The sequence below is a fragment of the Equus przewalskii genome, chromosome 5 (assembly GCF_037783145.1).
Source record: "Equus przewalskii isolate Varuska chromosome 5, EquPr2, whole genome shotgun sequence".
In the NCBI taxonomy this organism is placed as follows: domain Eukaryota; kingdom Metazoa; phylum Chordata; class Mammalia; order Perissodactyla; family Equidae; genus Equus; species Equus przewalskii.
In genome coordinates, this window is record NC_091835.1 from 57,685,732 (window position 1) to 57,698,638 (window position 12,907).

A 12,907-nucleotide genomic window follows, 5' to 3' on the forward strand; every position below is an offset into this window, starting at 1 on the left:
TCAGGCGCTTGGAGGTTGTGATGTGCATAAAGATCCAGTTTAGTGTGGGTGTGAGAAATAGAAAGGTCAGACCTTGTTGTCGTATGTGGCTTAAAAAACCAAAAGCAGACAAAAAAGAGCAATACACCATAACCCAGCGGTCAGGAAGACAGGCTCAAGAGCTAGACTCTCCAGGTTTGAATCCCAGCTCAGCCACTTACCAGCTGTGTGACCTTGAGCAGGTCCCTTAAATTTCTCTGTATCTTGGTTTCCTCATCTGTAAAATGGAGATATCCCATAATGCTACTTAATAACATTATTACCAGGCATAGATCATTTAATAGTTGTAAAGAAATTAGAACAATGCCTTAAGACATAATGTGAGCTGTGTTTGTTCATTAAACATAAAATAAAATCTGATTTCCTCATTTGTAAGTCAAGATGAATAGACTCATGACCTGAGATGTCCCTTAATAGGTCCAGAATTCACCGTATCTTGCCTGGTGAATATCCCAGCCCCTCTCTGTCTGTTTTAAACTGAGATGCTCCCTTGTGGGACGCTCAGAGATCAGTTTGCATGATCCTTTTTTACTTTTCCTTTTTAACTTAGTTTCCTGTATTTTCTTTTTTTGTTTCTCTTGCCTGAAGGCTGTAGGTTATTACAAAGTAAGACACTCTCATGAATATGTACAAGGTTTTAACTTGAGGGAATCATCATCAGGAATATTTATAAGTGACCTAATTACTCTGATGCTCAGCTTTGACTTGGGATTGGTTAATTCAGTTATTGGTTGTGAGTATATATTAAATTCTGATCTTTAATTTCTGCAAAACCCAAAGGACAGTTTAGTCTAATGTAGACTAAATTGGGTACAAAAAGAGCAAAGTTCTTCTTTCTTTGCTATCACTTACTTCCTGTCTGATCTTGTGCAAGAAACCAAATTGTCCTTCTCAGTGAAGTCTCTCTTTCTTGCTCCTCCCCACCCTGTCTGGAAAGGATGTAATTTAAACCTTCAGATTGAAGCTTTTCCTCGCCTATTCTCCTCTTTTGAATTGAATAAATAGTGTAGAGGACATAACATTGGAAAAATGTTGTTGCTGGGTCACAAGTAGGCTTGGACTTTGCTCCCAAAGCTTCCTGAAGGATCATGCTAAAGTCACAGACTGTGCCTGTGACGCTGCATAAGGAAGCACTGGGAGAGGAATAACATCTGCGTGTTCTTGTAACAGGAACCTGCTGATAAATTTCTTGCTGATTATAAACCTTCCCTAAGGCCATGTGAGCTTCCTTATGGCATTATTACACGATCTTAATTGAACACGAGATCTGTGTTTTATTCTTTTACCTTCACATTTTCTTGTTCCCCAAATCCAGGGAGTTCTCTTAGTTCAAAGGCTTAGCAGAGCAAGAACTTTGTTGTCACAAACTTGGATTTGAATCCTGGCTCAGTCACTGATGACTGTCTGACTGTGTGCTGTATGCGTTTGGGCAGGTTTCCCAGCCTCCCTAAAACATAGCGTCCTCATCTATAAAATGAGGGAACAATGCTGCCTGCTTCACAGGAGTATTAGGATTACAATAGATAATTCACGTGAAGCGCGTAGGATGGTGCCTACCACACAGTAAGTACTCAGTCAGTAGTGGGGAGTATGACTGTCTCTCACGGGCGGTAGCTCCCCTCGATTTCCCTGCTCCTTAGTATAGTGAGAAAGAATACTGGAATGAAGGTGTCTAACAAAGGGAGAGATTTGAAGATGCTTTTTGAGATGATAGGCTTGTTATGTGATATTTAAATATCATTGTGATCTAATTTTAAATTATCACCTGGAGCCATAGTGAAGACTTTGATGTCTGGAAATACATTAAACAAAGACATATCAAAATTTTGATGCATCTCATAAATTGTGGTACAAAATCAAGTGTTTATTCTCTAAATTGACTCCTCTTAATCTGAGAGAATGGACTTCGGGGAACTCAGACACGTGTGTAACTCTATACGGCCACGTCTTCCTGCTCTGTGGAGAATATACTTAACTGATAGCAGATTTGGGTAGAGATTTGCCAGAACCAAGAAACAGTCACTCTGGTCCTATAAAAACCTGATAATTTATATACATATTGTTTTATATACAGCCTCTAATAAATATCTGGAAAAGGCTGTAAATACTTTTAGTAGTTTTGATTCGGTGTTTTTAAAAAAAGAAAATTCTTCTTGCTTAAAATCAAATCACAAGAACATGTATTGAAGAGTTGTAAAGCATAATTGAGGAGTTATAAAACATAATATCAGTGTCTGATGCATTTTAAAATTATTGAGGATTTTGCCCTTAAGGCATCTTCCAGGAAACTGTTCATTAGCATTTACAAAATTCTTTCCAAAATGTCTGCTCCCTTCCTTGGTGGTTTTGAGGCATGTGGAAGGGCGTATGGCACTAAGATTCTGAAGAATGAATCGCTGGCCCCACACGGGCGTTTTCTGCCTATCCAGTTAATGAACTCTGTGAGCTGCCATGGGGCCTCTTTGTCCCGGCTCCTGCCATGTGGAAGAGTCATGCCAAAAGGTCTGAAAAGCACTGCAGGAGCTGGTGACATCTGCAAATAAGAAGGCAGGACTGACACTGTAGCACATTCATGAGCCAGTGGGTACCAGCTGGACCTAACCCTAGTGAGAGTGGAGCAGATCTCTACTCAAGGGTTGCCGGAGGTGGGAAGGACGCCGTAGTAGCCTAGGAGTGCGTTAAGCAGAAAGAGAAAGGCAACTGTATAATCTATTATTGTAAGAGGAGTGTGTCTTACTTTTCAAATCAGGTAGTTTCAATATCCTCTATACTTTGAGGCAATACTCAGGGAATCTGCTTACAGTATATGAGTAGAGTATCGTATATTTGCAAGTGGAAGAAAAATCTCTATTTTATAGAGGGATATAAAAAATGAGTTGCTTTTTTAATAGCACATTTATAGTTATTTTGAAAAGTCAAGCCATGTATTAGGTTTCAAAAGAAGCAAATAGGATTATTTATTAAATCAATATTGTGTAACCATTATTATTTTCCAAAGAATCACAAGAATAAATGACTTCTTAGTAAAGTGTTAAGTATAATGTAGGGATTATATAGTTTTGAAGTGGCAAATAGTAAGAAACAGTATTATATAACTATACCTATTTAATTTTCCTTTCCTTTTTTTCTGTGTGAGGAAGATTGGCCCTGAGCTAACATGTGTTGCTAGTCTTCCTCTATTTTATGTGGGATGCTGCCACAGTGTGGCTTGACGAGTGATGCTAGGTCTGCACCTGGGATCCAAACTTGCAAACCCCAGGCTGCCAAAGCAGAGTGCACGAACTTAACCACTACACTACTGGGCCAGCCCCCTGTTTAACTTTCTATTTAAAAAAATATCAGGCTACAGCCCCAGTGTACTAGCAAGTTAAAAACTACTTTGTCCATTATTTAAGCATAAGTCTAATGGAGTAATAGAGCCCCATGCATCCCTAAATGTACTCAGAGATGAGTTTCAGTAACTAAACTAATTTTTTAAACTTGGAAGCCATCATTAATTACATGAAATATGACTGATTTTTTTATACCTGATAATTATTACTAAAATGCTGAAAAGTCAGCCTCAAATAGAATTTATGTTGAAAACTTAATCTATAAATTAAAATGCATAGTAGGTACCACATTCTACTTTTAAGTGGATATTGGTATTTTGCTAGTCTGTTCGCTTGTAGGCACTTATTACAGTCTTTCTTTTTGTTGTTTCAAAGAAGGGTTAGAGGGAAAACCAATTATTTACTAAATAGTTCCTTAAAATCACGTACTGTTCCATGTGATCAGAATCTGATCCAGTTACCTTCAACTGTGTGATCTTGGGCAAGTCTCCTAGCCTCTTCGAGCCTCAGGATTTTGTTTAGTTGGGTGTGTGTGTGCTGCCTGTAAGATAGGAATAATAATGGCACCTATTTTATAGAGTCATTGTAAGGATTAGTCAATTTATGTAAAATACATATATTAGCGCCTGGCACGTATAAGTGATCAGTGAATAGATTAGCTGTTCTTTTTATGGTGACAATATTATTGTTGTGATTAACCTGAAACAAGGCTCCGTGAGTCCCTGATTTCCTCACCTCCACCACAAAATCACTAGCAGCTTTTCCCAAATCTATGTGTAACCGAGTGGTTAAACTGTATGTCAGCAAGCTGACTTTTGCTTATCTTTGTGTTCGCTTTTGCAAGGTCGGAGACCTAACGTTACATGACCATCTGTGTGGAAGGAGTATAGCTTTTGCTAATAACTGCTGGCATTCCCTTAGATTTTGCAAAATATGACCAGGATACCCACAATTTGCCACATTCAGCTAAAGTATGATTTGAAGTCAGCAAAAGATTGTTTCTTATAAGCTTCCTATTTAAGACCCTGTAGGATGTGGAAGACCTCAGGGATGACTTCATTGCGTAGCAGTAATAGACAGCATGACTTGTTGGTTAGTGAATTCTCTGACTCATAAAAGATTCATTATTTTACCATGGCACAAATTCCGCTGGGTTGTTTTCTTTAAAGATATTTGTAAAAACTAGACTCTGAACATACAAAGGAGTGTGAGTGAGTCAAAAAGATATATCACCACTATTAAATTAGAATAAAACTCAGGGCTTGAAAAGAACAAACTACTAATACTAGTAACAACATGGATGTATGTCAGATGCATTTTGATAAGGGAAAGAAGCAAGACTCAAAAGGCACATATTGTGTGATTCCATTTACACGACATTCTAGAAAAGGACAGATCAGCAGTTACCAGGAGCTGGTGGTGGGAGAGGAGTGGAGTTGACTACAAAGGGACCTAAGAAAAGTCTGGCTAGAAATGTTCTGTATCTTGACTGTGGTGGTGGTGACATGATTGTAAGCATTTGTCAAAACTCCTACAACTATATACCAGAAAAATGGATTTTACTATTTGTAAATTCTATCTCAATCTGGCTTAAAAAAAAAAAAACAAACACAACAGGGGCCAGCCCCAAGGCCGAGTGGTTATGTTCCTGTGCTTTGCTTCGGCAGCCTAGGGTTTCGCTGGTTTGGATCCTGGGTGTGGACCTAGCATCATTCATCAAGGCATGCTGAGGCGGCGTCCCACATGCCACAACCAGAAGGAGCCATAACTAAAATATACAACTGTGTACTGGGGGGCTTTGGAGAGAAGATGGAAAAATAAAAACAATGAAAAATCTTTAAAAAAAAAAAAACACAACAAACACAAATGGTGTGTGGTGTTGATGGAGGTCAGTATTTCCTTTGAGTGTGTAGAATAGCATATTCCTATACTTTATCTTCCTCTGAAATGTTGGTAGATTTCTTATGAATTTACTGTGTATTTATGTTCACTTATTACAGGTTTGAAAGTCACATTTTTAGTTCATTAACTATTTTACTTTCTCCTCTATAAGTAGTAATTGTTTAAAAATTACTTGAGGGGGCCAGCCTGGTGGTGCAGTGGTTAAGTTCACACGTTCAGCTTCAGTGGCCTGGGGTTCACCGGTTCGGATCCCAAGTGCAGACATACACAGTGCTTGTCAAGCCATGCTGTGGTAGGCATCCCCCATATAAAGTAGAGGAAGGTGGGCACAGATGTTAGCTCAGGGCCAGTCTTCCTCAGCAAAAAGAGGAGGATTGGTGGCAGATGTTAGCTCAGGGCTAATCATCCTCAAAAAAAAAAAAAATTACTTGAAAGTTTTTCAATTTCACAGAATATACTACATATGTTTCATAGTATTTAAGTTTTCCGTATTAATCAGGATGCTTCTAGCTACAAATAACACCAGTAATACTCAACCTTGCTAAAGCCCCCAGCACATATTCCCTCATGTCTCACTGGCTCCTGAACCAATCACTGTGTACTCTTGATTATTACACCATTCAGGGCTCCCTTTTGATCTGGGAATGAGATCAGTTTCCCCAAAGGAAAGGCTCCATAGTAGTGGGGTAGATATATGAACCAAATGTGCATACCATTAAGAAATGGGGACAAAGGATGCCAGGCAGGCAAGCAATAATGCTAGTGCTTTATCCTGAATTTATTGTTAAACCAAAACCTTGACTACTTGTGGAATTTGATGACTACGTGGTTCTTATTTCAGTATTTATAAGACCACAAATTATTTAGCAGTATTATGTTACTTTACCTAAAGACTTCACATAAAAATACCTCATTTCAGTGCTGCTGCAAGAAGCAACTTGGTAACTTTCCACATTAGAGTGATATTGCAAATAAAGCATAAGGTAGATCTCATATATGTTGAACACAGTGAAGCATTTATATAGCTTAATAGCATTTTATACACAGTTTCAAATGGAGCATTTACACAAATTAGGCATTGGTTAAAAAATACATTTGAATAGGACCAAGCCCAAGGCCTTAGGATGGTTAAAGAAGGCTCCATGGACAAGGGATGGAAATTCAGCAGGCCATCAAAAGGAAAGTAGGTCTTTAACACCTAGAGAGATAGAGCAAGAGCATATGCCAAGCAGAGAATGGAAAGAAGAAAGACTTGGAGATGGCCAGGATGTGTTTGGATCAAGGTGGATAGATCAGTGCGTTTGGAGGGAAGGGTACCTGTAAAGACACAATGAGAAGAAGTTTGAGGAAGTGAATAGAGACAAAGTTTCAACAACCCTGACTGGTATACAGAGTCTGGATTTTATCCTATTGGTGAGAGGACTATTGAAGGCTTTTCTTTCTATGGGAAACAGGATTATCTGGGCAAAGCAGAGTTTTAAAAAGAGTCTTCGTATAGCAATATACAAGGTGGATGACAGCCAAAAAATAGTAGAATCAGAACATTTGGCAACTATTGATTGGCCTGGGCTTGAGATGTGGTATGAGCAAAATAGGGTGACAACAACGGGAACTTAAAAGATGGATGCTAAAGACATAATATCATGAGTAGGAATTGGTAGCTGACTGGATTTTGTGGTAGAGGACTAAATTCAAAGTAATTCAAGATACCAAATTAGATAACTGGAAAGGGACGGAACCATTGCCAGGATGGTAACGTTTGGGTGTGGAGGGTGTGGTAGGATAGGGGTTTTCCAGAAAAGATGAGTTTGGTCTTACATTGACAGCATGTTCAAAGTGGTAATGTGTCCAACAATAGGTATGTGAGACTGCTACTCATTCATACAGTCAGTAATATTGTACTGAGTACTAATGTTGTATTGAAGCATTATAGTTGACACAGGAGGTAGAGCAGTTAACAAGGAAAAAAATGTGCCTGTCCTCGTGGAACTAACAAGGTTACACAAATAAATTAGAGGATTAAGCAAATATATGCTGAGGAGATAAGAAAGTGTAGATTTAATTAAAAATAATATGAGTAGAGGGAGATGGGTGGGGGCAGAGGTGAAACAAGATTAGTGATGAGTTTTGACAGTTGTTGAATTTCAGTGATGGACACATGGGGTTCATTTTACTATTTTCTTTAGTTTTATATATGATTGAAAATTTCCGTAGGAAAATGTTTTTTTAAAAAGGCCAAAAGTTCGGTGCAAAGACCTAATAATTAAACAAGATGTCTGAGAGAGTGATGAAATCATGTCCAAGACTAGCCTGAAAGAGGTATGGAAAAACTGAAGAGGTATAGTGTCTGGGAACTGAAAAAGATAAAAGATGTTTCAGGGAAAAGATGAACAATAGTGTTAATTGCTAAAGAGGTCAAAGAAGACGTTATAACTTAAAGAGGTTGTTATAGGGTAAATCTAGCAGATAGCTCATTCCTAATTTTGTTCATTTCTGGTTGGATGTTCCTTGATGGCTGAAAGGAATTGGGGACCTGAGAAGCTTGAGAAAACTATTTTGATCAAACCATTTGATAAGGTGTTTATTACTTGAGAAATGTTGTCCAAGCTTTATTTGCTCATATGTGAATATCTATTCTATTTTTAGGAGACTAATGAGCAAAAGCTTCACAAAATAGCCAATGAACTTTTGCTTACAGAAAGAGCTTACGTCAACCGACTTGACCTCTTAGATCAGGTAATGTTTTCCATCTCAGAATTGTTTTATTTTTTGGCATTGCACATCATTTTAACATAGTAATTAAAATGTTTTAGAAACCACAAGAAGGGGCTGACCATTTTTGGCCAGTGAAAGCTACTTCCTCAAGGAAATCTCTAACATTTTCAGCTTTGGCAGGGAATTCACTAGTTATAAAGGTTTTATAATTCGTAAAGAACAGATTGAAGGACTCTCTGTACATGTCACAAAATGCCTTTATCTGTATCTTTCAACCCTAAACACCAGTCTGTTTCTTGACTTTATTATGATCCTGGGGGCCATGTTACTACGACATTGAAGACTCCAAATAAGAGACTGGTGATTCTAATGCTAATATGAATGCAGCACTGAGTCTGTCTGTCTCATTTGCTGTTTGGCCCTATGTGCGTCATCTGGATTGCTGCAGTCGTTCAGCCGTGTGTGAAACATTTGGTCCAGTGCCTGGCATAAAGTTGCACAGTCATTATTTGTTGAATACGTGAATCTACCTTACCACATTTTGTTCTTTCATCATGGCCGAGACTTGAGTGTCATTTCAGGTATACATTTGCAAAAGAAGTTTTAAAATGCATCATAAGAATAATTGTTGAAAACTAAGACCTCTTAATCCTGTTTCAGTGATAAAAGAAGATAATTAGTAGATTGTCTGCTAATACAGACTCCTCTGATTCAGAGAGAAAGTTGCCATGGTTGAATGTTAGTGTATGAAGAATGGTCCCACTTCTGCCATTGGAAAACTGGAACTTCATGGGAGCAGGCTGTCCTGGGCACACCTCCTTATCATTGTTCCTAGAGCAAACTACGTCCCTGTTAGGGTGAGACTTAAAGGGCTGGATTAAGGCTTACATTCTTTGAAATAATGAATTTGTGACTGAAATACTCACTTCCCAAAGAATTTCCCATAAGTCAATCAATTCATGTTGAGTTTGTGCCTTTGAAACAACTTTTCTCCCCAGGGGGATTGCAGACCTGAAACTTCTAGGTATTCTCATGGTGTAGATGTGGGGGTTTTCTTCCTCTTTTTTTTAACAGTTAACTTGTCAGCTAGTGTTGCTGACCTATTAAGAGTCCGAGATTCTCAATTGCTACAATATCCTATCTTTTGGAGTCTCTAAGGACAGAATTTTGTGTTCTTTTTGCCTCCCAAGAAAATGCAGTAGAGGTGAATTTAGAAAATTAACAACCATCTGGACATTTTGAAGGCACAGACCTCCTTCTGCCTACTTTTAATGGAATGGCAAGTAAGAGGAATAGTGGCCCTAGTGGAGAATAGCTAAGACTGCAGGGTTGGTTTTTTTAAACTGTCTTTAAGATACCTGTTCTTATGTACAGGAGAACATTCTTTTTATCCTCATATCAGTATTTTAAGTTATCATGCATTATTATTTACTAAAAAGCAAGAAAACATCTGAGAACTGAAATATTCTTTTGTTCATCCATTGACTAGATACTTACTAAACACCTGTTCTACTGTGGGAGCTAAATGATGATGTCCTCTCTCCCCAGAGAGTATACAATTTTAAAAGGGGAAAATGAAATATATGCCAACAAATTACAGTAAAGGGCAATATGTAATAAATGCCACAGAAGTCATTCAAACATAAAGAGGGATGAAAAAATACCACAATTATTGTGCATATATAGTTATCTAATTCTAATATATAATATCTCTTAATTCTACTTATGGATAAGAAGGGTAAATCTTGTTAACTTCAATTGGGAATTCTCTGGCACAGAAAGGCTAACATCCCACAGATGCATCCAGAGAGGCATAGCCTAGGTTAGAGTCAAAGTTTCCTAATTTTAATTGCTGTTTCTTTTCAACCAAAGCATATACCCACTCCTACATTTAAAAAATGATTGATTTCTTGGACCACGAACTTTTTCATTCATTCAGTAAAAAGTTACTAGGAGCCTACTATGTGCCTAGCACAGTGCTAGGTGGTAAACTAATAAATTTAAAGTAATGTTTGCTTTATTTTCTTATTCAGGTATTTTATTGCAAACTATTGGAAGAAGCAAATCGAGGGTCATTTCCAGCAGAGATGGTGAATAAAATCTTTTCTAATATTTCATCAATAAATGCCTTTCATAGTAAATTCCTATTGCCAGAGCTGGAGAAACGAATGCAAGAATGGTAAGAGACAACAAATGATAGATATAAGATAGTCATGTTAGATGCTGTTTTTCAGCTTTTAAGTTGAAATAATAATGCTACACAGATCTGTAGCTAAAGATTTGCGCTAAATTTTTAGATTAAAGGCCACTGATGAAGTTATGGTGTGTTTTTGGCTTTAATTAAAAAGGATTTAGTCTCTACCAGCCATTTGTGACAACATGGATGGACCTTGAGGGTATTATTCAAAGTGAAATAAGTCAGAGGGAGAAAGTCAAATACCATATGATCTTGCTCATAAGTAGAAGATAATAACGACGACAAACTCCTAGCAACAGAGACTGGATTGGTGGTTACCATAGGGGGAGGGGGGAAGGCAAAAGGGGTAATTAGGCTCACATGTGAGGTGATGGACTATAATTAGTTTTTGGGTGGTAAACATGATGTAATCTACACAGAATTCGAAATATATTACAATGTACATCTGAAAGCTATATAATGTTATAATCCAATGTTACTGCAATAAAAAAATAAATAATAAAAAAAAGGATTTCATCTCTACTCTCCAAACTATCTTTTAACTAGTGGAGACAAGATATTAGGAGTAATTGGAGCTTCAAGAATTCCACAGCATCTCTCTTTACTACGTCATTGCTAAACTCCCTTTAAAAAGGTGCTTCTTCATTCTCTACAAATCTTACGGAAGAGTGGATCTGATAAAGTAGTGTGTGTAGAAAGTGATTACTTCATTTAGAGTCCTGTTAATTCACTCATTGTGTAAGAAATCATAATGACTTGTTTCTATATTTTATACAGGGAAACTACCCCTAGAATTGGTGACATCCTTCAGAAATTGGCGCCATTCCTTAAGATGTATGGAGAATATGTGAAAGGATTTGATAATGCAATGGAATTGGTTAAAAACATGACAGAGCGTATTCCCCAGTTCAAATCAGTAGTTGAAGAAATTCAGGTAATAGGACTCTTGTTCAGGCTATAATTTTTTTCTGTACCAATCATAAGATCTTCTAGGTCTAAAATTTAGATTCGAAATCTGTCTAAGACACCTAGCCAAATTCCATTCTACTCTGAATTATGCCAAAATTATCTCTGTAAAGTTAAAATATTTATTGAGCACATGCCCTGTAATGAGCAGTAAATTCTTCATTTGCTTTTGAGACCAGGAGATTCTAGCTTTATCAGAGTCCACATAAATTTACCAAGTGAGTTCCCATTCAGGTCTGTGCCTCTCTTACATTCTTTCAGAGATTGAGATGTTAGAAGGAATATAAATGAATATAAAGAACGATCGCTATAAACCCTGACATTTTGGAAACATCATTATTCTGGTTTTTTTGGTCCCTTTATATATGTGTCCTGATTTTTTTTTTTTTAATTTCACCAAACCTGATTAATAATTTCACTAGAGCCATAGTGATTTCTATTTGATTCTCTAATCAAAATTGTTAATAACTTATTCTTTGCTGAAGTTTAAATATTGAAAAGGAATTCTTTAGATCACATAAGATTCTTGGGGTAAGGATTATTTTGCTGCCTTTCGTGTTAATTTTTTACTTGCCGTATTAATTCCTCTAATTTTAAAACTATTTCCTGAGTTATTTTCCTACTGGTTGCTTGAGGGATTACAATATCCATCTTCATTTGTCACATTCTACTTCAGATTAATACTAACCTTAATTCTAGTAAAATATAGACATTTTGCTCCATGATAGCTCTGTTTCCTCCTCCATGCTCCATGGTATTAGTGTCATATATATTACCTTTATATATGTTTTAAATCCAATAATACAGTGATATAATTATTGTTTAATACAATTTTATGTCTTGTAAGAAGTTAAGGGAAGATAGAAAAAATGTATCAATAAATATATTTATTAATCCATATATTTACCATTTCTGGAGTAAGTTCTTTCAGTATGAAAGTGATAAGTGTTTCTTGTAAAATATTAGATAGCAGTGAATTTTCTTGGTCTTTGTTTATCTGAGAATATCTTTATTTTTTCTTCACGATTGAATGATAGTGTTACTGGATACAGGATTCTTGGTTAACATTTTCTTTTCTCAGCAATCTGAATGTCATTTCACTGCTTTTCCTCCTTCACTGTTTCAGATGAGAAGTTAGCCATTAATTGTATTGATATGCCTCTGTATGTGATGAATTGTTTTTCTCTTGCTGCTTTCGAAGTTTTCTGTTTGTTTTTGGCTTTCAACAGTTTGAATATATTATGTCCAGGTGTGGATCTTTTTGTATTTATTGTGTTGAGATTGGGTTAGCTTCTTGGATGTGTAGGTTAATTTTGTTTTAATCAATTTGAGAAGTTTTCAGCCATATTTCTTTAAATATTTTACACATACATCAGAATTCTTGATGCTATTCTACAAGTTTCTAAGGCTGTTCATTTTTCTTCAATCTTTTTTTCTTTCTGTTCTTTAGATTGTGTAATTTTTCTTTCTTTTTTTTCTTTTTACGGTATGCTTTTTGGTGAGGAGGATTGGCCCTGAGCTAACATCTGTTGCCAATCTTCCTCCCTTTCTTTTTTTTCCCCTCCCGAAAGCCCCTGTACATAGATGTATATCCTAGATGTAAGTCCTTCTAGTCCTTCTAAGTGGGATGCCGCCAGAGCATGGATTGACGAACAGTGTGTAGGTCTGCACCTAGGATCTGAACTAGTGAACCCCTGGCTGCCAAAGCAGAGCACATGAACTTAACCACTACACCACTGGGCTGGCCCCTAGATTG

General features: G+C 37.0%; 1 protein-coding gene and 1 long non-coding RNA gene across 22 annotated transcripts in view; one reads left to right on the forward strand and one right to left on the reverse strand.

The window, feature by feature from the left end:
* FGD4 (FYVE, RhoGEF and PH domain containing 4) overlaps positions 1 to 12,907 on the forward strand; it is a 193,074-nt gene that overhangs the window by 151,263 nt on the left and 28,904 nt on the right. For all 17 annotated transcript variants that reach the window (XM_070621017.1, XM_070621023.1, XM_070621021.1 and 14 more), the window contains 3 exons: positions 7,920 to 8,009; positions 10,022 to 10,167; positions 10,963 to 11,119. In XM_070621017.1, the coding sequence (XP_070477118.1) occupies positions 7,920 to 8,009; positions 10,022 to 10,167; positions 10,963 to 11,119 (393 nt within the window). The remainder of the gene's footprint in view (positions 1 to 7,919; positions 8,010 to 10,021; positions 10,168 to 10,962; positions 11,120 to 12,907) is intronic.
* Positions 1 to 12,907, reverse strand: part of LOC103552053 (uncharacterized) — a 120,860-nt gene that overhangs the window by 52,540 nt on the left and 55,413 nt on the right. For 3 of the 5 annotated variants that reach the window (XR_011540366.1, XR_011540364.1, XR_011540368.1), the window contains one exon: positions 201 to 256. The exons of the other annotated variants lie outside the window; for them this stretch is intronic. This is a non-coding gene — a long non-coding RNA (uncharacterized lncRNA). The remainder of the gene's footprint in view (positions 1 to 200; positions 257 to 12,907) is intronic. 5 annotated transcript variants of the gene reach the window in all.